Here is a 25,436-nt window from a genome sequence, read left to right as displayed (position 1 = left end):
TACTTGACAGCTTTTATTGCCAAAAAGAAACATACTGCTTCTAAAATTTTCTGATCTGAAATGTGCAAAGATTTGGTTCTGGTAATAGACCAGCGAAATCCTCACATTACAGTTGTTTTGGGCTCTGAAAGTTTTAAGACAATTATTGTGATAAAAGGTATACAGTAGCAATTTCATCTGTAAAGCTACTAAACACATCAGTGAGTACAACATCAAATTTAAATTAGAAATGTAAGATTTTAAAATCACTTAGAGCTGTTGTTTAGACGTTCCTGAACTTTACCAGGGCACTATAGCTTGTATTCCGACAGTGTTAGAAATACAAGCTATAGTGCCATGTTGGCAGTTTAGATGATCCACCCAACCTGCAGGGAGTTAAAAAAAGAAAGTGTATTTTACTTAACTTTTCTCTCTTGTGATGCCAGTCTCCATTGGGAAGATCTGCCTCCTTGGCTAAGACCATCGAAATTGATGATCTCAGCCAGTCCAATGCTTTTTGGTATGCTGGTACTCATCAGCTCCAAAACCCAGCACTACACCAATCAGATGTTTTTTCTGAGTTTTATTCTGCTCTTACATCGTTAGTAACTCTAGAGGCATTTAAACCCTGCAATAAAAACATTTGTGTTATGCAGAATGGCACGTTTTCTGCAGCAGGGTAAATACATGGAGGACAGGGGGGAAGGGGGGGGGAGGGGGGTTGGCACCCAGACCACTTCATTTCAATGAATTGGTCTGGGTGCCTAGAGTGTCTCTTTAAATAGTCTTCAAAGCTTGTAATTTAATGGTATTCATATATCTAATTTAGATTCCGTTAATCTCACACCAAACATCTTTCAAACCATCAGTGTTCTTCTTTAGCAGTGTCATCATGAACTAGTTGTGATTTGGGTAATACAATAAAAAAAAAACGAACTTAAAATGTTATTACATGTAACTGCTAACAGTCAAACCATGATGGATCTGTTTCTGTAGAACTACAGAGTGGGGAGTTAAATGACCCCAAATCATTTCCCAGTCTGTTTAATGTATTCAAAATAAATACTGTAGTTACCTAAGTCATGCACTGAAGACAAGTGATTTATGTATTAATTTGGCTAGGCACAACAATCTAATCAGGTTGTCAACTCTTAAACCTAACTGTATAATAAATAGTATATAAATAAAGAAGAAGTCTAATAGACATGGCACTATAGTAGCAAATCAAAGCTCAAAGTGAAACAGACAAATATAGCAATATAGCTGGTTAAAATTAGTCTTGGGAGGGACTGCCCTTTAAACATTACTAGTATTAGTAATTGAGTACTTTTTGGTCACACCCACTGTGTGTCATTGTAATTATTGTTCATAAACACATCAATATCATTAGTACACACTGCCTCCAATTGCGACAGAAACTCATAAATTTGTCATTAGTACACTTAAGAATTAAACAAAATTGATCATTTAACAGGCCTTTTCTCCACTTGAGTCCTGCAGATTTGTGTGATAATATTTGTACCTCTCCTAAAGCGGAGAACCCGATAACATAATCAGCTTACCTTATTTTAAATCAACAGCCTGGGAATGGGGATATTTATTTCTTTAATTTATTTTCTCATATTTTTGTAAAATCAGCAAAAAATGCAATAAAAATATATTTCAACAAAAACTCTCAGTCTGATTTATTACAAGTGCATTAAGAAAATGTATTTTTATTACTGAACAAAGGTCTTCTTTTTCCAAACTGGTACTAGTGAACTGTACATGCTATTGGCTGGCAGTGTCCAAGGCAACGAGGTAACTACTCTGATAATTTTATAGTGAGTTCTAATTTGAGCAATGACGGAAAGGTGCGGCACCATATTAAAGTATATTCCGCCCCCATGATAACCGGGTTATTCACTAAACTCAAATGTTAGCATATTAAATTAAAATAGCTGATTTGGTAAAATTATCTATCTTAGTTAGAATTACAGCTGGAGGATTCAGTTTACTAAAATTCTGAGTTATTTAAATAAATTTGGTAGTGTATTCAATGTATAGACCAAAGCCAATATAATAACAGTATTAAAATAAAGATGTATATAAGATAATATGTTCAGCCATATGTAACAAAAAACAGTGTTTATTCACTAAACCTGTGAGGCAAATATTTTGGCTTATTTAGGAGCAATACAAACGTATAGGGGTCTAGAAAGGCATATGATTTATTTGTATAAATACAGGTGAGTAGAAAAGTGAAATTAGTGTGGCCATAATCCAGCTTGATTCCAGAATGGATTACAGATCTAAAGTTACTCTAGTTTGGGGGGGGAGGGGTGGCCTGACTGCTGACCACGTTGGATGCACACGAACAGTTCCAGCTATCCCGAGACAGAATCCACATTTTCTGCATGCACATCCATCCTTATGGGTTTAGAATAATTCACTAGGGATGCCATTGCAAAATCAGGGGGTAGCGGGACCCGATCTTCCAAGTCCTTTGCATCACAAGATTCTTATTCAATATGGTGCTGCATTCACCTCCCTCCTTCGGAAATACATGCCTGCCTCCATAATGGATAAATGCAGCTGAGGCCTATGTGCAGGGACACTAGCATTCATGTACAAGAGCAGGTGATCCAATAAAGGGGAATTGTGGCCTCTGTAGAGGCTTTCAAAGGAGCTTCTCACCAATACACTGCAGGCCCTGTTCCACAAAATCCTTCAACTGAGCCCACCGAGCTCTTTGCCCTTTCCGAATGGTTCCCCTTTGGACAATATCTGTTGCCTTTATTCCTATTTAGTTAAGGAACAAATCAAACTCAAGGAATATCGACAATCTACCTGACTATTCAGAGGCATGGAGGTGGTGGTATTTTAGGACCTGTCTCTGCTCACCTTGAAGGCCCATAGGGCCTTGTTCCTAAACAAAACAGAACTCTGGATCTGCACATGGGGATTTCCATTCAGCCTTTTTGCATGCTTTATCCAGGCCTCCAGATGTTATGGATTTCTTCCAAGCCAAGTCCTTCCTAGACTTGTCTGTTGCGGGTCTTCTCGTTTCTGACTGCTGTGAGGAGCCAGCAGTAACGGATTGAAGCTAAGGGCCAATCTATAGATCTGAGACGTGCCTGACACCAGGCCTCTGGTTCACGGAGCCTGGAGGAATGAGACATGTGGGTTAAGCTTTGTTGGATGAGGCCTTGAACTAGCTCGCCCAGTCAGCCCGCATGATGTACTTAGTTTATATGCAATCTCTGGCTTTCACCCAGTACTCGCATTGCTTCCCAACTGTTACTGCCAATGGTCTAAATATTTTTGAGAAGTAGTTAGGCTTGCTGAAGGATGTTCCAGCGGAACCTCTATAGGCTTTATTCAGGAGAAGCATTTCCATGAGGGGTCAGCCCCAGTCCTCAGAGATTCCAGGTTTCCTTTGGGTTTTATGGCCAATGCCTACTCTAATAAAAAGACCCTGGGTTGCCATTTTGTTATTCGCATCTCCAGACTAGCAGGCAGGTTTTATGTTCGTTAAAGGTACTATGGTCTCTCAAAGATTTATGTTTGCTAATATTTACACTCTGAACTGTAACCAAGCTTGTTTTTATTCTGTACACTTGGGCTTCTGCAGTCCTTCACAGAGAGTGTGTTCATTCTTGGAGGTGATCATAATGTCACCCTAGACCAAGAAAGAATGATTTCCTCCAGCATGGGTGATCTCTCCCAACACAGCCTTCTTTCTATTTGGCACAACTACCTCTAGTTAACTTTTGGAAGTCTCTGTACAGAGGATTAGTATTATAATTTATACACAGCCAGACATGGCTCCTACTCACCCATTTATTATATTTTCCTTAAAGGACCACTATAGTGCCAGGAAAACATACTCGTTTTCCTGGCACTATAGTGCCCTGAGGGTGCCCCCACCCTCAGGGACCCCCTCCCGCCAGGCTCTGGGGAGAGGAAGGGGTTAAAATCTTACCTTTCTCCAGCGCCGGCCGGGGAGCTCTCCTCCTCCTCTTCGGCTGAATGCGCATGCGCGGCAGGAGCAGCACACGCATTCAGCCAGTCTCATAGGAAAGCATTCATAATGCTTTCCTATGGATGCTGGCGTCTTCTCACTGTGATTTTCACAGTGAGAAGCACGCAAGCGCCTCTAGCGGCTGTCAAGAGACAGCCACTGGAGGCTGGATTAACCCTAAAATAAACATAGCAGTTTCTCTGAGGTTAACCCTAACATAAACATAGCAGTTTCTCAGGGTTTTCTCAGTGATCATAAGTGTACAGTCCAGGAAGTTGAGTGCTTGGTCACCAAATTCCATTGTAAATCTCAAATTGAGATTGTTCGTGTTAAGTACTTTTACAAAGTTTACAAAGAGTTCACTAGTCCCTGTCCAAATGACAAGGACATCATCTATGTACCTCTTCCATAGAAACACATAGTCGGTGAATCTGTTATTAAACTCAGAAAACACAATCTCTTTTTCCCACCATCCCAGGTGCAGGTTAGTGTATGCTGGAGCACAAGATGTCCCCATCGCAGTCCCCTACACCTGGTGATAGTATTTATTTTGGAAAAGAAAGAAGTTGTGTGTTAGAATAAACTTCAGCAGATTTAACACAAATGTTGTATGAGTGTTGTGTTCCACACCTCTTTTCCTCAGGTAGTATTCCGTATGGTCCAAACCACTTGAATGTGGTATGGAGGAGTATAAGGCCTCCACATCCAGACTACAGAGTACTGCTCCCTTTGGTACTTTTAGTGATGTAAGGCATTTCAAAGTGTCCTTTGTGTCTTTAACCCCTTAAGGACACATGACATGTGTGACATGTCATGATTCCCTTTTATTCCAGAAGTTTGGTCCTTAAGGGGTTAAGGTATGACGGCAGGCTTTCCACAAAAGGACGTAAAATCTTGTCCACGTATATACTGCCCTTGCTCGTAAAATTATTAGAGCCTGATACTATTGGTCTTGCTGTCAGTATCTCTTGTTGCTTGTGAATTTTAGGGAGACAGTAAAAAGTGGAAGTAGTTGGATTTTTTATATAGATACTACCATATTCTTCTTTAGTCAGTATACCCTGGTCAAAGGCTTGGTCCAAGAGGGTCTTGTACTCCATTTGGTATTTAGGTGAAGGGTCTGAAGTCAGTATTCTGCAGGTCTCTTTGTCATTGAGAATGGATTCAGCTGTCTGTACATAATGTTGCCTATTCATTAGGACAATATTACCGCCTTTATCGGCAGGCTTGATTATGATGTTATCATTGTTCTTAAGTTCACATAGAGCTTTCCATTCTATCTTGGGAAGGTTGCCTCTTGATTTTACTGTAAGCATGTCTGTGTTAATTTTATTAATCATGTTCGTGGTAGAGTCTATAAACATGTCGATGTTTTTAAATTCTCTGAAGTTAGGTGTAAACTTGCTTCTCGAGCAGAGGTCAGTATAGGGTGCTGTAGGGTTAGTATCGTTGTCCTCTAGAAGAGATACTAATTCTTGTAAGCATTGATATTCTCTAGGATTAAACCCTAGTTCGCTTGCTTTTTTGTCATCTCTTATCTTGAAGAACTTATGTAAGGCTAATCTACTCCCAAACAGGTTGATGTCCTTAATCCATTCAAAATAATTGAATGGAGGGATTGGGACGAAGGATAAACCTCTCATCAATACTTTAACTTGTGTGGGGGTAAGAATGATGTCTGACAAGTTTACGACTCTCATATCATTTACTAATATCGCCTGCGTGCTCTTCCCCTGTACCTGGTTTGTCTTTGGGTTTGAATTTCCCCCTCTCGGGGGGGCTGCCCTAAAAAAGCCACTCCTTTCCCTTATTAGATTGTACATTCGAATTGCTGGTAGAGGCGGGGGTTTGTTCATTATCCGTATCTGATGTTTCGTAGTCAGATGTCATGTATTGATCTGAGTCAGCCCTTGTGGTTTTCCTAAAGCGCCTATAGACCGTGCCTTTCTTATAATCATCATTATCTCTTAGAAATTTGCCACGTTTACGACTTTTCTGACAAACTCCATAAACACCATTGAAATCCCTATAAAACAGTTTTTTAACTGCAATACATCTGGATTAATCTATTTACTGACATGCAAATTCGGCATTAAATATGTGGGCAAAACTATACGCCCCTTCAAGAGACGCATAATGGAACATATCCATTCGATAACCTCAAACAGAGATACATCAGTCGAGAGACATGTCAGGTTCCAAAATATGGATACACCCAAGTGTATTAAATTTGCAGGAATTGAAAGAATTCAAATGGGTAAAAGAGGGGGAGATTTAGATCAGACCCTAAAAAGAAGGGAATGTTATTGGATCTATAAACTCGACACCCTGGCACCGAAGGGTTTGAATGAGGTTTCACCTTTACCCCGTTTATTGACTCATAATATGTATATAATAAATGCTTGGCCCCTGTAAATATGTATATATATATATATATATATATATATATGTTTTATGTTGTATCTGTTTAGAATTATTAATTAAGTCTGTTTATAATTTCATATAGCGACTTCTAGCATAATGGTACATACCTACAGACCCTACGTAACTGTAAATCGAATACTCTTTGAATATAGTCATCAAGGATCATCTTTTTTCGTGATCTGATCCTTCTAGATATTCTAATCTCTCCTTTCGGCTCCCATTCACTATTTCAGTAAGCGGTAATTATATTAGGCTCAAATGGCTACTGGACTTAACAGGAATACTATACATAATTTCTCTCTCCCTAATCATAGCCATTAATAATTCTCATTATAAAACCCATATTTTGTGTATGCTAAATGAAAAGCCACTATGTCCTATCTTTCAAGTTGGAGTGAGGCTACAGACTATTCACATTAAAATGCCAGTATATACTTATAGCCATTTGTAACATGACATTGGATTTCCTTATTCTTTATTTTTTATCAATATTGTATGCCACTTTCTCCATAACATGAATGTGAGGATTGTAATGATACCATCTATTGCATCTTGGAAACAACTGACATATGACTAATGTTTTTAATACCGCGATGTATTTACACTGCAAATGTGAACACCGACGGCTGTATTAATTCACGGTGAACCCGTGGAAGGACACTCCACATGAAGGCGGGGCACGGGTTTACTGTGGGACATGATATATCCCCGGCCCTTTCAAATCAATTAGATACGCCCCCAATGACATTTGGGGGCGGAGCGGTGGAACTTGATGGACGTTCAGCCGGCTGGAGAATTTTGGCGCGAACTGGATACACGTTCCGGCGCACGGATTGGCTATCATGTACTTATCAGCTGAGTATAAGTTTCGGTCTGGGGCAGTACCACAGTTACCTTTGACAAAGGCGCTTTAGCAGCGCCGAAACGAGCGTTAGGTCCTATGCTTTATTTTTGCTTTTAAACCACAGCACGATTTGACATTACCACAGGGTGGGGGAGATGGTTTAGTTTAGGATTCTAGCCTATGTTAGATCGATCACTAGTTTACCCTAGTAGATTTAGTGAGTATAGAATCGCTATTAATAGTATCTCTAGATAGCTTTAATCAGGCTAGTCATGTGGATACTCTTTTTTCAATAGTAGAGTTCTCTTTTAAGCTGTCCTACCGCTGTGAGCTTTAGGTACAGGACACTTTTCTACTCACTACTCTCTAGGTTCATACAAGCAGATCTTGAGTGTTAGTTGTTTGTATTTCAGCTCCTCACTAAGGTCTACGGAGCGGACACTCTGTATATAAGAGTACCTCTCCTTTTGCTACAGTTACTAGATCCAATAGGAGGATACATTTTGCTGACTGTTTTCTGGGGCTCTCTGTATCTATTTCAACAGAGTTACAGTCAGACATTGCAACTATCATTTGTGAGGATCCTTTCTTTCACACTCAAGCCTTGAGCTTATTATATATTGTTACGATTGCCTCCGGTCTAGCAGGAGGTTGGATCGTTTGGATGTCCTGGTTCCCGAACACGGAGAGTCGAACGGAGCTGTAATCGGTAGAGAGCTGCAAGTGTAGAATCTCCCACTAGCTATAGCTAGTTGAGGCTGCGATTTGAGGGTCAAAATCAGAACTGGCTTTACTGACACAGGACAGCGTTATTTATGCAAACGTTCCCGGTCCAGGGACAGCCCCCTCTGGTCGGGTGGCATGTCGGGACAAAACATACAATCAACCAATTACAATAAACTGTATCTTTTGAAATAAGTCCCCTCCCTCATTGGGGATAATAAATCGGCTAGTGTGTCTCAATTATCCCCAAGGGCCCAAAATCCCACGTGGAATATCCATACGGGAAAACAGTAGAAAATATATAATTGCAACATTTTACCAGGAATCCTTCACATCCTGCCCATCATTATATAGCTCAGGTCTGAGTGCATCATCCAGGTGAATAGCGCTCAGACCTCACGAATAACATTCAGTCTTTTGGATACAAAGTCTTTCGTGTGTTCTTTGTCCCGAACACGAGGTGGCGGCCATGTTTTTAGCAGTGACAATAGGCAGCGGTACCTCGGCGTGATCTTATGGAACTCTCCCCGGCTAGGGTAATATACGAATTCCCGCTCTCTGTCTGGGTGTTATCACTGTTTGGTAAACGAATGGGGACCACCATGAAGGGGCACTTAATCTGCAATTAACCGCAACATTACACCTACTGATTGAGGACACACGCCTGGTCGTAGGTGATCCCTGTTCGTTTCATGCTCGGTAGTTTCCATATCGGGAGATCCGACACGAACGGGCCTCGAGTCGTCAATTAGCTTGCGGTTAACCGCAAAACGCAACTCCCTGGGTGATCAATTAGCGGCACACTTCCCCACCCGGGTGGTCGGCCATTCGGTACTTCCAGAAGTGACCGGGGTTAAGGTGACCGGGGTTAAGTGGCGGCACACTCCAAGAACTGGGGGGTCCGTCGATCGTTTGCCGAACCTCGGTATAAATCCATTCGTGAGTTTTGTATTTCCAGTGTGACAACAGCTCTTTGTAAAGTATCCAGCATAACGTTAGTTGTAGCAGTGTTATAGACAGTAACAGTGTAACATATATATATATTTTTTCTCTTGGCAAAAAGTTTTATGGTGGTTTATATTTAGGGTAGAGACTTTCAATACACACAAGTCTACATATTCCCCTTTATACACCTTTCTTTATCTGCAAATCTAGTGTAATATATTCCAGTCTCCCGAGTGTGTGTATAGATGTGTTGGTGTTTTAAGTTTCCTTTTTTTGTCTCTGGGATCGTTCTTGATGCCCTTAATAAAAATGGTTTATTTTTAAATTTAATTTATTTATGTACAGAACAACATCCACAGAACTATTTTCTTTGGTGTTACAAAAGCCTATTAGGCTTATGATCACCTTTTTGTTTTAGTACATATAAATGTAGGCTGTGTATGTGGGCTACTTGTGGCATTTTGTATGTGGATGACATGTCATAGTGTGGGGTGTGTATTTGTGGGGCTGTGTGTGGTATTGCATGTGATTTGGTCTTTTTGCTTGGGGGTTGTGTGTGCATGTGAATTGTCAGTGGGGTTGTGTTTGTGGGGATTGAGTGTGTTTGTATTATTTGTATGGTGAGGCATCCTCTGCAGCTCTGTGTATATGCAAACAATGTGCGTGGCTTCCCTGGGGACCGGGCTGGCCAGGTGCAGATCAAGGGCAGGAGCTCTACTCCAGTACGATTTTCCGTTCACAAGTGCTTGAAGGATGTGATCTGAGATCACTTCCTCTTTTTACTGCAATGTGCTCAGTTTGCATTAACAGATATCTGAAGTACCACTGGATCTCCTGATAGGCCAAAGCCTGTGTGTGTGTCTCAGGCAGCCTTGAGTGCAGTCCAAAGACACCAGGAGTGCCATTCATGGCACACGTGCCATAGGTTGCTGACCCCTGCTCTAGGGTATAAATACAGATCTGGATCAATGGTTAAAGAGTAATACATTGTAATCTCCGAAAAAAGCAAAGCTGTCATCAAGATGAGAATGAGCCAGCAAAATACTGCGGAATATTTGTAAAAGAAGTGTTGGGACTTAACAAAACTACTCTGTAACTTCTGTAAAATTAGGCTATTGAAAGCCCTACAAACATCAACAAGAAGGTGTCGTTCTAGATTTTGCATGTGTGCATGCTTTCTGATCTGAAAACTGCTTTGGTTAGATTGACAATTTTTTGAGCTTGGACTCCAATGTGAATAAAATGACCACGACTGACACACTTGTGCTTCAAAGAATGACACCATCAACCTCAGATGTGGTGTATTCTATAATACATGTAAATGGCTTGCTAAAGTTATTACTTCGTCAGAAAGAGTCAATTGGTCTTCAGAAGACTCCTTCGGCTTGGGGGAGGGGGGGGGGGGAAGAGACTCTGACAGTGACCGGGCATACATGAAAAAAATAATTGCAGCGCACTTAGACTACAAAAAATACAACACAAAGAAGGCTTCTAAATTGCCTAAGAATAAATATTAGCATAGCTGGAGATTTTATTTCCTGCCAGATCAGCTATTTAAAGATTATTTTACTTCTAGGCTCTTTGCATATTCTGACTAGCCTCACCCAATGGTGACAACTCCATACTTGTGTGCATCATAGGAGAGTTATACTTATCTGGGGCGCTGCTATCATGGATCTTCACCTTCTGTCGCCTCATCCTCAAGGAGCCCAACCTTACGCAGTACTTTCACAAATCAAGATAACATTGATGGATATAGAACATCCCACAAGTGCCTCCATAGATATCACACGAAGAGCAAGACAATGGCTTATTCCCACAGCCATCATAAGCGAAAGCTATCCGAAGTAAAAATTTGATAGCAGTGGGTTAGACTTCTGTCAACTAGAGGCTTTATCCTAATCTGTACTTTGGCTTATGAGATCTTTTGGCTGCTTTGTAATTTCCATTTAATTCTAACAGTCTTAATGAGCATTTCATAAGTATTTATCTTAATGAAATGCTTGCATTTCAGAAGGAGGAGGGAGGGGAGGTGACCCTTTAATGCAGGCCTTGGCGAATACAAGTCCACCCAGTCACCCTCCCTTCTGAAGAGCTAGAGTAGATATTTCCCCTGAGATCTAGTGGGGCTGCTGTCACCACCTCCATTTCTTACAGCTGACCAACTGCCTGCCTCCACACTCCCTCAGCCAGTCGCCCTAGCTGAAAAATGACTAGGCGCCAGGACAAAGTTTAACAGAGTCCTGCTTTAATACAATGAGCTGATTAACATCGGAGCAAAAACTAAAATAATAAATAAAAAGCCAGACCACACACAAACTTTAGCCTTGAAAATGATAAAAGGGACTGACAAAAACATGATTACAAATACAGACCATCTCTGCTTCTGAGACTTTATTGGAAGGCCACAGGATTAATATGTCCTGACCACAAGATATAGCAGGGATCTCTAGAGTGTAACAGAGATTTTTGTACAATGGCACCAGTCAGTCAGTGCCACCAGAGCTTAACAGGTAACTATGAGTGATTAATGTCAAAACGTGTGCTGAAAACAAGCTCCAAAGTATTTTTAATAACATAAAACACGTTAAAATAATTCTGCTAATCTTCCAAAAAACAGTAATAAAATAAAAACTTTTTTCCTTTACAAAAAAAAAACAAACAAAAACCCGAAAACACTTTCATGAGTAATAATTGTAATTCAACGTCTTCCCTGTTGGGAAGGGACTAATGCAGTACTGTAATTCCATGGTTTTAGGGTCAGTGGCCATCAAAGTGCAACTACAGTGTCAACATCTGTTTAGTGCGTCAAGCAACAGTCTAGTTTACAGATGGTTTTATTTTTCTCTTGGTAGTGATGAGTTTTAGGGGACAAACACACGCTCATTGTAGATGATCTAGTACAAACAATAACCTATGACAGAGAAAAGTCCAATGTGTTATCGATAGTATGTTGGTCATGCAGATGCCTCTGAAACGGAAACTGGAGAAATGCTTTATGGCACGCCAGTTAACGCGTTGTGCAAGGGTCACAACTCACACGTCGGATAGTTGATCAGCATGTCAAACTAAAGGCTTAATTTCACAAATCTTCTTTTAAGCAGATGTACAAAGTCCCCTTTGCGAGAGGATCACCAGGGAAACAACTTTTTACATTAAAAATATATATAAAAATCATATTGATGCAGCTTTGTCTAGAAACGTTGCATGCAAAAGAGGAGGTAAAGGGATAATTGGTAATTTACACAAAACCATTAGTTATATGTGGCTTCATCACAAAGCTCACTTTACTTTTTAGATTTCTCCAGCAGAAAGTAATTTGTCCACATCTTTACTTGCTCAATTTTGATGTCATTTGGACAAATATATTTGGTTGAGCAAAATCCAGCACAAAATAAAAAAAAAGGTGGCAAACAAAATATGATGCGTTTTCATGTGAGCAGCAAGACATTGGCGGGTGGGGGAGAGAAAAACAAAACAAAAAAAATCAGTTTGTTGTTGCGACACCATTATTTTTCTCCGAAATGTATGAAGCAGAGCATAAATAAATTCTGGAAGAAATAAATATTATTTTGGCTCCTATGAGATCAGAAGAGTAACAAGAGGCAGGGAAGGAAGGCTGTGATACTCCCACCAACATTGCAGGATGATCCTGATCTGCAAGGGAAGAATACGAAGGAGTGGGTTGGAAAGGTTCTCAAGGGTGCCTATGTGTCCTCATTCATTTCTTGGCTGTCTGTCCTGGCGATCTTTCGTGGGGGAGCCGAAGTCTCACCTATTTCTAACTGGTCTTGATCTCTTTTTTTGGCTGCATTCTGTGACAAAGAGAACAGAATAAGAATATTTATAGTTGATAGGGGCATGAAGAATATGGAAAAAGAACATTTTTACATGCAAATTACAGGAACTGGCAGCTGAGCAGACAAGGTTGCTTTTACCCAAGATGTCAGCTTTCATCTATCCACTGTATAAAAAGACGCACTGGCTATAAAAACATGATACTTTCATTGCCTGAACGAGGGATTGCACAAACACAAAAAGAGCAAGCAACTTTGGTCAACCATACAGATGTGGTTAGTGTTCTAGGAACACAAATCAAACGTATTATATATTTTGTATATATGCATCTTTAACCCCTTAAGGACACGACATGTGTGACATGTCATGATTCCCTTTTATTCCAGAAGTTTGGTCCTTAAGGGGTTAAAGGAACACTATAGTGTCAGGAATATTTAATGTGTATTCCTGACACTATATGTCACTGAAAAGGCAGTGTTTACATTAAAATGCCTGCAGAGACAGGCTATAGACACCAAAACAACTACATTAATCTGTACTTCTAGTGACTAGTGTCCCTTTAAGTGCTGACTTCAGAGCACAATCAAGTTATATTTAGTTACTTTTTTGAATTTTCATTGTCCACGTTTTCTAAATTTTTAGCCTGACAGACATAGCAATGCAGGTTTGTCTAGAACAGGGATAGGCAACCTTCGGCACTCCAGATGTTGTGGACTACATCCCCCATAATGCTCTTACACTCATAATGCTGGTAAAGGATCATGGGAGGTGTAGTCCAAAACATCTGGAGTGCCGAAGGTTGCCTATGCCTGGTCTAGAATGTTAACAAGCCTTACCTTTTTGTCCCATTGCTGATGTAGGTAACGTAAAAGTATATTCGTTTTTTCTGTTACTATGACTGAAACAAAGTAAAACATTAAGTGAATACATGCCCATTCTGACTGTTTAATACAAGGTGAAATCCATTCATCAATATCACCTAAATAAATCCAATGTGCAGCATTTATTAAACACGAGGAGATACATTGGCTTTGTAACAACAACCACCCCAACCTGTGAGACATGAACTTTTTAGAGATATCTAAGGGTAATTCACCAATGTGTGACTTGTCAGGAGTAGCACATTTAAGGCCAGGATGAGTAAACTAGAAACAAAATTCTCCAAGTCAACCATGCTTACAGTCCAGTTACTTTGGCCTTAAATTTGAAATTCACTTTCAATTTCCACCAACAATTCTCATTTTAGAGAATAACACTTTAATTTATGTAGATGCTCATTCTTTTTGAATGCCTGCACGCAAGCCTTTTACAGACACTAACAGATGGCAGTGTTCAGCTTTCAATCCATTTGGTAACATATGCAGACTAAGAATGCTCTTGGAGAGCAGCATGCATCTATACAGTAAGGGACATACATTTTTTGTTGCATTTCTCACAGGGAATGATGCTTAGAAGAATGGAATAGTGGACAAAGATGTAACCCTAGACAGCCTAAGCACCAAAATCACTTCACTGTAAAGGGTCACTCCAACCACCATGACCACTTCTGCTTTATGAAATGCTGCACATCAAGATATATTAGTAAACGTGAGCTTGGGGCATGATGTGCACCCCTGGCGCACGTGACTTCGGCAGCTCGGGACAGAGTGCTGGCTTGCCTAATAATTTTCTGCACTGCACGCTGCCTACAGATGTAACATCTACACTGTTGCAGCCTGCAAGGGATAAGCTCATGTCTCCCCTCCTCTCTATCCCATTTGGTATATGCTTTAAATGTCCCACATGCCCTCCCTCTCCCCTCACCGGTTTTGCACACAGACATGCACTCTAAACCAGGAAACTGGTCCAATTAAAAGCTTATTTATGGGTAGGCTGAGAACCTTCACCTGGTGCTGGATTAAGGAAAGTAAACTCACTGAACTTAAATTTATTTTTATTTTTTTTACTTTTTGTAGCGTTTATATTGAGGGAGGGGGAGCTACAGAATAATGCAATATTCCTACAACAAATAAGGGTTGGAGAAACTCTTTAACCCGTTCCTGACATAAGGAGGATTTTAACAATGGTTTGGCAGCATAGCATGTCTTAACAATCTGGCCCTCCTCAAGCCAGAATACTTACACTGCACTCCAATCACAATTAGGGAGACACCTGTGTGACAACCCAGGTATTCCCCCGTAGCCAATCCAACAGATCAGTCATGTGATCTTGGTGTCCCCTCGATCAACTGGATTGGCTGCAGGAGGAATTCCTGATTTGTCAGGGAGGTCCAATGATATATAATCGTTCAAATTACATAATGTACATCAAAATACACTTCTAATGAGAAAAAAAAAACAAAAAAAAAAACTTACAGGCAAATAGGCAATCTAAACACTTACTTTGATCTGAAGGATATTCTCTTGTAGGGAGGTAAACCGAAGGCCTTCTGTTCTGCAATACAATTCAGAATCATGAATGCGATTTAGAAAAGCTTTTACATTTCTCTGAAAGTCAACTGTGCGAAACATATCTATGCAATTCCATGGAATTTTACACTGACCACCACCTTACAGCTGCTCGTGCTAGAATTACCAGCAAGGTGGTTGCCACAGGTAACTTTAACGCAGCAAGAGACTCTGTACCAATTCCTGATAACTGCAAAGGAATACGTTAATAAACAAAATTATATTGCTTACTTTAGTTGAATACAGGGGGTAGTAGTGGATATGTTTAGTTGATATAAATATTGGGCTCCAATTACTGGGATGTACTTGTCTAATCTGACCATTGGATGGTAGAAGGACTGATAACATCTATATGTATCCTTTATACTGCCCACTGTTAATTGGGAGGTATTAATGATCAGGTGGAGTTATACATTTTTTAGCTTAAAAGGGACACTAAAGTCATCAGAACCGCAGCTAAATGTAGTGGTTCTGGTGCCTATAGCCTTTCTCTGCAGGCTTTTCAATATAACCAATGCCTTTCCAGAGAAAGGCTGTGTTTACATTGGTGCTTAGTAACATCCTTAGTGGCAGTCACTTACGGCCAACAGAGGTGCTTACAATTTTAGTTATGCACAATGACTCGGAGGTAAAATGGTTCAATGCAGCTCTACGAGGAGATGCTGTTTGGCGCAGTACAACATTTTGCTGCATATGCGCAATAGCCTACCAATGCTTTCAAGATTGATGATTTCAGCCATGAAGGTGGAGTCAGCGGCAGCAAGACCAATGCAATGTGGGAGAAAAGGGGAGTAAAATTAAAAAAATTTTGGGGCGAACAGTACAGGGCCAGTCATCTAAAATGCCACATCAGGCATACAGTGTCAAAAACACACTTTTGTATTCCTGACACAATAGTGTTCCTTTAATGTGCCATTATCAAAAGTCAAGGGAGCTGCTAGGTTCTCGAACCGCCTGGAGCTTGAACCTAAAACAAACTTGATGACAGCTCCATTAACCCCTTAACGCCGTTACGGCGTTCCATGCCGTTGCGCTTTAAATGGGCTTTAAAGCCGTTGCGGCGGCATGGAACGCCGTAACGGCTTGCAGCCCCAGGAGGTACTCACCTCCACCGCGATCCTCTTCTGGAGGGCTGCCTGACAGCCCAGGCAGCCCTCCCACGGCAAATGAGGCCCCCCGGGGGCCATGTGATTGCTCTCAAAGAGTAAAAGTCGTTTTTTTATATATATACACACAGTAATGGGGGGGTACAGTAATGGGGGGGTACTGTACTCGTGAGACATCGCGGATTACAAATATGTGCATTTTTTTGCAGTAAAACCTAACAGTATTATGACATTCACAGCTAAAATGGCAGACTGAAATACAAATTTAAAAAAAAAAAAAAAAATCTTATTTTCTCAAATTTTTTTACATTTTATTCATAATAAATTATGTTCCATATATTGTTATTGATAAATTAAAGCCCTGTTTCTCCTGAACAAAATTATATATAATAAGTGTGGGTGCACTTAATGTGACAGCGGTGAATTACGGTTGAACAGACATATAGCACAAATTCCAGTTTTTGTTTAAGTTTTGTTTTGATCAGAACGTGCACTATTGACTCCGTCCTGAAGGGGTTAACAGAGAGGTGGGGATGTCATGACATCTCTACAGGTGATACTGGAAAAATTAGAAGATCATGCAAAAGTTCATTTATTTCAGTAATGCAACGTAAAAGGAACGAATATATGAGATAGACGCATTACATGCAAAGCAAGATAGTTCAAGACGGGATTTGTCATAAGTGCGATATTATGGCTTACAGCTCATGAAAACCTCAAATCCACAATCTCAGTAAATTAGAATATAACATGCCATCAATAAAACAAGGAGTGTACATAGAACAATATCGGACCTCTGAAAAGTAGAAGCATGCATAGGGACTCAATACGTGGGGTTTGGGCCTCTTATGCAGCAATTACTGCCTCAACGCAGCATGGCATGGAAGCCATCAGCCTGTAGCACTGCTGAGGTGTTATGGAAGACCAGGATGCTTCAATAGCAGCCTTCAGCTCTTCTGCATTGTTCGGTCTCATGTCTGATCTTTCTCTTGGCAATGACCCATAGATTGTCTGTGGGGTTCAGGTCAGGCACGTTTGCTGGCCAATCAAACACAGTAATCCCACAATCATTAAACCAGGCTTTGGTGCTTTTGGGAGTGTGGGCAGGTGCCAAGTCCTGCTGGAAAATGAAGTCAGCATCCCCATAAAGCTTGTCTGCGGAAGGAAGCATAAAGTGCTCCAAAATCTCCTGGTAGACGGCTGCGTTGAACCTGGACTTAATGAAGCACAGTGGACCAACACCAGCAGATGGCATGGCTCCCCAAATCAACACAGACTGTGGAAACTTCACACTGGACTTCAAGCATCTTGTAGTGTGTGCCTCTCCATTCTTCCTCCAGACTCTGGGTCCTTGGTTTCCAAATGAGATGCAAAGGTTGCTCTGATCAGGAAAGAGGACTTTGGACCACTGAGCAACAGACCAGGTCTGTTTTTCTTTAGCCCAGGTAAGACGTTTCTGAAGTAGTTTGTTGTTCAGGAGCGGCTTGACAAGAGGAATACGACATCTGAAGCCCATGTCCAGGATCCCTCTGTGTGTGGTGGCTCTTGATGCACTGACTCCAGCCTCAGTCCACTCCTTGTGAAAGTCCCCAACACTTTTGAATGGCCTTTTCCTGACAATCCTCTCCAGGCTGCGGTCATCCCTGCTGCTAGTGCACCTTTTTCTTCCACACATTTCCCTTCTACATAACTTTCTATTAATGTGCTTTGATAAGGCACTTTGGGAAGATCCAACTTCCTTCGCAATTACCTTTTGAGGCTTTCCCTCCTTATGGAGGGTGTCAATGATGTCTTTCAGCACAACTGTCAGGCCAGCAATCTTCCCCATGATTGTGATTCCTACTGAACCAGACTGAGAGACCATTTAAAGGCTCAGAGACCCTCTGCAGGTGTTATGGCTTACTTAGCTGATTAGAGTGGTACACTGTAAGCCTAGAATATTCCTTTAATAGCCCTACTTATAACTTCCATAACACACACTGCCTCCCCCTAATATTTAACCCTTTTACACTATGCACATGTTGCACGTGGTGTAAGGGTATGCTATTTTTTGCGACAGCCCCCAAGGGCATTGGTAGTAATCAAAGTAAACATCTGCTCATCTTGAGCACAGAAAATCAATTCTGTTTCATAGGTATTACAAATGGGGTCAAGCAGAAGTCAAAGCTAGTCCACTATGAATGCCTTTTCAACTAGAACACTGGACTGAGGATTCACAGGCTACAAATAGTTGCATTGTTCTACACTAGCTTCATTGGGCTAGGCTGGAGTCATTTCATAAAAAAAAAAGAAAAGAAAAAAAGAAAAAAAAAAACAAAAACAAAAAAAAAAAAAAATACAAACACACCCTATTACACTTCAGATTTTGCAAATCAGCAATTGATTCAGCTCACATACTGGGAATGTAAATAACAAAAACAACTTATGCTCATTGCCCAGGTTATAGTGCAAGCAAGCCCCATGCCACAGAGGCCCTGTGCAAAGAAGCCTAAAGACCATAGGCATCAAAACAATGTTAGCTTAAATGGTTACTACAACCACCACGACCACTTCATAGATTTAGTGGTCACAGTGGCAGAATTTGTATGTGCAGCGTTTCAGCTTGAAACACTGAACATAATGAGATTTATTTATTTTTTTAAATTGTGTCCCGAGGGTTAGTAAATCTGTTTACGGCTACCTAATGCCAATTCTGTGCAGATTGTGTGTGTTTCGACAACAGAACACCCACTAGGGGAAGATACTTCTCCCCTCTCTTTCACCCTCTGGGTGCTCTCTCCAGAGAAAGTTTGCATAGGCAATTTCACACAATTCTCAGTTTAGAAAAGGGAGGATAAACTAAAACTAGATCAGGTTACCTTTAATTTCACGATTAATAAAACAGTTCTTATCTAATACGCTTCTTAACTTGAACTTACATTGCATGCATAGGAAGTACAGTTTCTAAAAACTGCATTCGCTGTCCTAAATGCATAAGGATGGAATTTAGACATTTATCAAATACTAAGCTGAAATGGATTTGTTGAACCTGCACAAGTAGCCACCAAAGCAGTAGTTAAAATTACAATAGGTAAATAATATTAAGGACTCCAGTATACACCCCATTCCCCAACCAAAACACTAGTTTAGTAGATATATATCGCCATTGGAAACATGCGTGCATTATGCATTTTTTTTTCATTGGGAGAATATACACATACAGGGAGTGCAGAATTATTAGGCAAGTTGTATTTTTGAGGATTAATTTTATTATTGAACAACAACCATGTTCTCAATGAACCCAAAAAACTCATTAATATTCAAAGCTGAATATTTTTGGAAGTAGTTTTTAGTTTGTTTTTAGTTATAGCTATTTTAGGGGGATATCTGTGTGTGCAGGTGACTATTACTGTGCATAATTATTAGGCAACTTAACAAAAAACAAATATATACCCATTTCAATTATTTATTTTTACCAGTGAAACCAATATAACATCTCAACATTCACAAATGTACATTTCTGACATTCAAAAACAAATCAGTGACCAATATAGCCACCTTTCTTTGCAAGGACACTCAAAAGCCTGCCATCCATGGATTCTGTCAGTGTTTTGATCTGTTCACCATCAACATTGCGTGCAGCAGCAACCACAGCCTCCCAGACACTGTTCAGAGAGATGTACTGTTTTCACTCCATGTAAATCTCACATTTGATGATGGACCACAGGTTCACAATGGGGTTCAGATCAGGTGAACAAGGAGGCCATGTCATTAGATTTTCTTCTTTTATACCCTTTCTTGCCAGCCACGCTGTGGAGTACTTGGACGCGTGTGATGGAGCATTGTCCTTCATGAAAATCATGTTTTTCTTGAAGGATGCAGACTTCTTCCTGTACCACTGCTTGAAGAAGGTGTCTTCCAGAAACTGGCAGTAGGACTGGGAGTTGAGCTTGACTCCATCCTCAACCCGAAAAGGCCCCACAAGCTCATCTTTGATGATACCAGCCCAAACCAGTACTCCACCTCCACCTTGCTGGCGTCTGAGTCGGATTGGAGCTCTCTGCCCTTTACCAATCCATCCATCAAGACTCACTCTCATTTCATCAGTCCATAAAACCTTAGAAAAATCAGTCTTGAGATATTTCTTGGCCCAGTCTTGACGTTTCAGCTTGTGTGTCTTATTCAGTGGTGGTCGTCTTTCAGCCTCTTACCTTGGCCATGTCTCTGAGTATTGCACACCTTGTGCTTTTGGGCACTCCAGTGATGTTGCAGCTCTGAAATATGGCCAAACTGGTGGCAAGTGGCATCTTGGCAGCTGCACGCTTGACTTTTCTCAGTTCATGGGCAGTTATTTTGCGCCTTGGTTTCTCCACACGCTTCTTGCGACCCTGTTGACTATTTTGAATGAAACGCTTGATTGTTCGATGATCACGCTTCAGAAGCTTTGCAATTTTAAGAGTGCTGCATCCCTCTGCAAGATATCTCACTATTTTTGACTTTTCTGAGCCTCTCAAGTCCTTCTTTTGACCCATTTTGCCAAAGGAAAGGAAGTTGCCTAATAATTATGCACACCTGATATAGGGTGTTGATGTCATTAGACCACACCCCTTCTCATTACAGAGATGCACATCACCCAATATGCTTAATTGGTAGTAGGCTTTCGAGCCTATACAGCTTGGAGTAAGACAACATGCATAAAGAGGATGATGTGGTCAAAATACTAATTTGCCTAATAATTCTGCACTCCCTGTAATAACAGCCTGCAAAAGATGCAGATCTCTTGTCGGCTAGCTCTCCCCCTTCTAACTCAGGCAATCCTCCTTTGGATATCTAATCACGGACTTCCCCATGCAGCTCTAAGACTTTACAAGGCAGGGCCTTGAGCAATTGCCTGCCTCCTGAGTTTAGCTCCACTGGGCTAAATTACCAAGAAGTAACAAGAGGACACACTCTTAACACATTAACCACTTTGGCTAAAGTGATTTTGAGGTGTGGAGTATCCCTTTAATGTAATTTAAGACTTTCAGATGTAGAATAGAAAATTCTCAAAAATGCCACAGAAAAAAAAAAAGGATAAGATGAAATAGTTTATGGAACTCCTCCTAAGCCACATTCTGGTCCAGTGAAGATACAGATCAGTCACATTTACTATACGTCATACAATCTCATCTTTCCTAAGCACAAAATCAATCTTGAAACAATACCTTTACAAACAGTTTAGAGTCTTAAAAGTGAATGAAATGCAGTGAACTATATACGTGAATGCAGTTTGAAAAAAAAAACAAAAAAACAAAAAACAGAACAGCCACTGCTTGACAACAATATCAAACAGACTGGAGACATCCTGCTTCTTACAGAGATTACAGGCAATTCACAAAGGCAAGCTACTCACTGAAGCTTTGCACACAGAGTCCGCATGGAATCTGCTAAAGTTGCTCTCATTGTAGACAGGCAATCCTTTCAAGAAGTCCGCCTGAAATACAAAAATGCAGTAAAGTAAATTAGAATAAACAACATCCAGTTTTCCCATTAATGTATCGTGAATTTAAACATGTGAAAGCTACGAACTCTGACTTCTTACTTATTTGCACCAATATCTTATCTATTCCGGCAAAAATAAATCATGTTATTTGAGATACCATATTAGTCCAGTAATCTAGGTGCAAATTAAGGGAGTGTGGCAGTTTCTTTGACCAAAAATAAAAAAATATCGAGCTAATTATGTAAACAACCAAAAAAACGCATACATGGGGGATAACCCCCAACTAAGTCTGGAACTCATAAGTGATATACGTTGCTTCTTATTTAGGTCCACTCTTCCTTTATTAGCATTGCAGTTTCTTGCAATAACTTTTCAATGGACTGATATAACCTTGTAGTGATGAACTTTCATGATTACAAGAAACTATAATACTTTATTATTTTGCATTCCAATAGAAACTAGCATGTTTTAAAACAATGTAAAAATCTAATTTTATACAAAAATTAGGTTATACCACAGATAAAGCATCTTTAGTCAAGATATTTTTCTGTAAATAGGAGATTTTAACCACTTTGGAAAAATGCATATGGCAGACTGAACAGTATGGGGTGCTGTTTTGCATTACATGTGGTTTATTTAAAACCAGGCTCCAGATGTTGCTGAACTACAACTCCGATGATTCTCAGCCTATTTCATACATAGAATCATGGGAGTTGTAGTTCAGCCACATGTGGAAGGCCAGAGTTTGGGGAAGCCTGATTTAAACCATTGCTGGTTTGGAAGGATAAACAGCTCCTTTGAATAACAAAGAATGGGTTTACTTTCTGAAAACTATGGACAAATCTAAAGCTGCTGATCTTTAATATCCTGTTCTGATAGGAAGTGTGAAGGTATAAACGGGAAAGAATTGGAAACAGAAGGTGGCTGCTGGTCCCACATGTACAATTATTTATTAAAAAAATTAAAATCTATTTTCACAGGGCCTGGCCCCCTCTCAGTGTGTGATATTACAGACACAGGGCCTGGTCCCCTCTCTCAGTGTGTGATATTACAGACACTGGGCCTGGTCCCCTCTCTCAGTGTGTGATATTACAGACACAGGGCCTGGTCCCCTCTCTCAGTGTGTGATATTACAGACACTGGGCCTGGTCCCCTCTCTCAGTGTGTGATATTACAGACACTGGGCCTGGTCCCCTCTCTCAGTGTGTGATATTACAGACACTGGGCCTGGTCCCCTCTCTCAGTGTGTGATATTACAGACACTGGGCCTGGTCCCCTCTCTCAGTGTGTGATATTACAGACACTGGGCCTGGTCCCCTCTCTCAGTGTGTGATATTACAGACACTGGGCCTGGTCCCCTCTCTCAGTGTGTGATATTACAGACACTGGGCCTGGTCCCCTCTCTCAGTGTGTGATATTACAGACACTGGGCCTGGTCCCCTCTCTCAGTGTGTGATATTACAGACACTGGGCCTGGTCCCCTCTCTCAGTGTGTGATATTACAGACACTGGGCCTGGTCCCCTCTCTCAGTGTGTGATATTACAGACACTGGGCCTGGTCCCCTCTCTCAGTGTGTGATATTTCAGACACTGGGCCTGGTCCCCTCTCTCAGTGTGTGATATTACAGACACTGGGCCTGGTCCCCTCTCTCAGTGTGTGATATTACAGACACTGGGCCTGGTCCCCTCTCTCAGTGTGTGATATTACAGACACTGGGCCTGGTCCCCTCTCTCAGTGTGATATTACAGACACTGGGCCTGGTCCCCTCTCTCAGTGTGTGATATTACAGACACTGGGCCTGGTCCCCTCTCTCAGTGTGTGATATTACAGACACTGGGCCTGGTCCCCTCTCTCAGTGTGTGATATTACAGACACTGGGCCTGGTCCCCTCTCTCAGTGTGTGATATTACAGACACTGGGCCTGGTCCCCTCTCTCAGTGTGTGATATTACAGACACTGGGCCTGGTCCCCTCTCTCAGTGTGTGATATTACAGACACTGGGCCTGGTCCCCTCTCTCAGTGTGTGATATTACAGACACTGGGCCTGGTCCCCTCTCTCAGTGTGTGATATTACAGACACTGGGCCTGGTCCCCTCTCTCAGTGTGTGATATTACAGACACTGGGCCTGGTCCCCTCTCTCAGTGTGTGATATTACAGACACTGGGCCTGGTCCCCTCTCTCAGTGTGTGATATTACAGACACTGGGCCTGGTCCCCTCTCTCAGTGTGTGATATTACAGACACTGGGCCTGGTCCCCTCTCTCAGTGTGTGATATTACAGACACTGGGCCTGGTCCCCTCTCTCAGTGTGTGATATTACAGACACAGGGCCTGGTCCCCTCTCTCAGTGTGTGATATTACAGACACAGGGCCTGGTCCCCTCTCTCAGTGTGTGATATTACAGACACAGGGCCTGGTCCCCTCTCTCAGTGTGTGATATTACAGACACAGGGCCTGGTCCCCTCTCTCAGTGTGTGATATTACAGACACTGGGCCTGGTCCCCTCTCTCAGTGTGTGATATTACAGACACAGGGCCTGGTCCCCTCTCTCAGTGTGTGATATTACAGACACAGGGCCTGGTCCCCTCTCTCAGTGTGTGATATTACAGACACAGGGCCTGGTCCCCTCTCTCAGTGTGTGATATTACAGACACTGGGCCTGGTCCCCTCTCTCAGTGTGTGATATTACAGACACTGGGCCTGGTCCCCTCTCTCAGTGTGTGATATTACAGACACTGGGCCTGGTCCCCTCTCTCAGTGTGTGATATTACAGACACTGGGCCTGGTCCCCTCTCTCAGTGTGTGATATTACAGACACTGGGCCTGGTCCCCGCTCTCAGTGTGTGATATTACAGACACTGGGCCTGGTCCCCTCTCTCAGTGTGTGATATTACAGACACTGGGCCTGGTCCCCTCTCTCAGTGTGTGATATTACAGACACTGGGCCTGGTCCCCTCTCTCAGTGTGTGATATTACAGACACTGGGCCTGGTCCCCTCTCTCAGTGTGTGATATTACAGACACAGGGCCTGGTCCCCTCTCTCAGTGTGTGATATTACAGACACAGGGCCTGGTCCCCTCTCTCAGTGTGTGATATTACAGACACAGGGCCTGGTCCCCTCTCTCAGTGTGTGATATTACAGACACAGGGCCTGGTCCCCTCTCTCAGTGTGTGATATTACAGACACAGGGCCTGGCTCACTGATGACCCTCCTCTATTCCCACCCCGTGCTGGGCCGGTCACTGATAACATGTAGCGGACTCCATCACTCTCAGTGAACCATACGCGCACCCCCATCTCCATGCAGGACCTGCCGGCACTCCGCCCTGTGTGAGTCCCCCTCTACCTACTAACCATCATCAGCCGCTTCACAGCTTCTCCGGCCTCGCCCTCTCACACTAACTCCGCGGGAACTCGGCCTGCCAGCCCGGCTGTGATTGGACGCTGCGCTCACTGCCTCACAGCCGCTTTCCTGACCACATTGGCGATTGTTACCGTCTCTCGGAAATACTCATCGGTGATTGGCTGTCGGCGGCGTTCTCAATGACGTAATGACAGCTAGCAATATAGGTCGACGTTAGAAATGATCACCTGTTCGCCTTGCTGCCCTCGCAGCTGTTGTCTCATTGGCTGGAAGAGTATCACAGCGCGCAGAGCTTGTCGGGAGTTGTAGTTTTCATGGGGGGGGGGCGAGCCACGTGACAA

The 25,436-nt window shown here is 41.8% G+C and overlaps 1 protein-coding gene across 1 annotated transcript; it reads right to left on the bottom strand.

Annotated features, from left to right (window-relative positions):
* Positions 1–11,279: 11,279 nt before the first annotated feature.
* On the bottom strand, positions 11,280–25,175 carry DDA1 (DET1 and DDB1 associated 1). The gene is made up of 5 exons (XM_063457292.1): positions 25,086–25,175; positions 21,641–21,721; positions 15,098–15,149; positions 13,553–13,614; positions 11,280–12,733 (listed from the first exon to the last, which is right to left on the bottom strand). The coding sequence occupies exons 1-5, from the start codon at positions 25,089–25,091 to the stop codon at positions 12,626–12,628; spliced, it is 309 nt and encodes a 102-aa protein (XP_063313362.1). The 5' UTR covers positions 25,092–25,175; the 3' UTR covers positions 11,280–12,625.
* Between the last annotated feature and the right edge of the window lie 261 nt (positions 25,176–25,436).

The sequence above is a fragment of the Pelobates fuscus genome, chromosome 5, assembly GCF_036172605.1.
Source record: "Pelobates fuscus isolate aPelFus1 chromosome 5, aPelFus1.pri, whole genome shotgun sequence".
NCBI lineage: Eukaryota > Metazoa > Chordata > Amphibia > Anura > Pelobatidae > Pelobates > Pelobates fuscus.
This window is presented reverse-complemented; position numbering and strand designations above follow the sequence as displayed.

Coding starts and splice junctions, on each gene's coding strand:
- DDA1 (XM_063457292.1), bottom strand. Junction 15,150..21,640: donor ACTCTGTGTGCAAAGCTTCA/GTGAGTAGCTTG, acceptor ATTGTATTGCAG/AACAGAAGGCCTTCGGTTTA. Junction 13,615..15,097: donor AGAATATCCTTCAGATCAAA/GTAAGTGTTTAG, acceptor ACTTTGTTTCAG/TCATAGTAACAGAAAAAACG.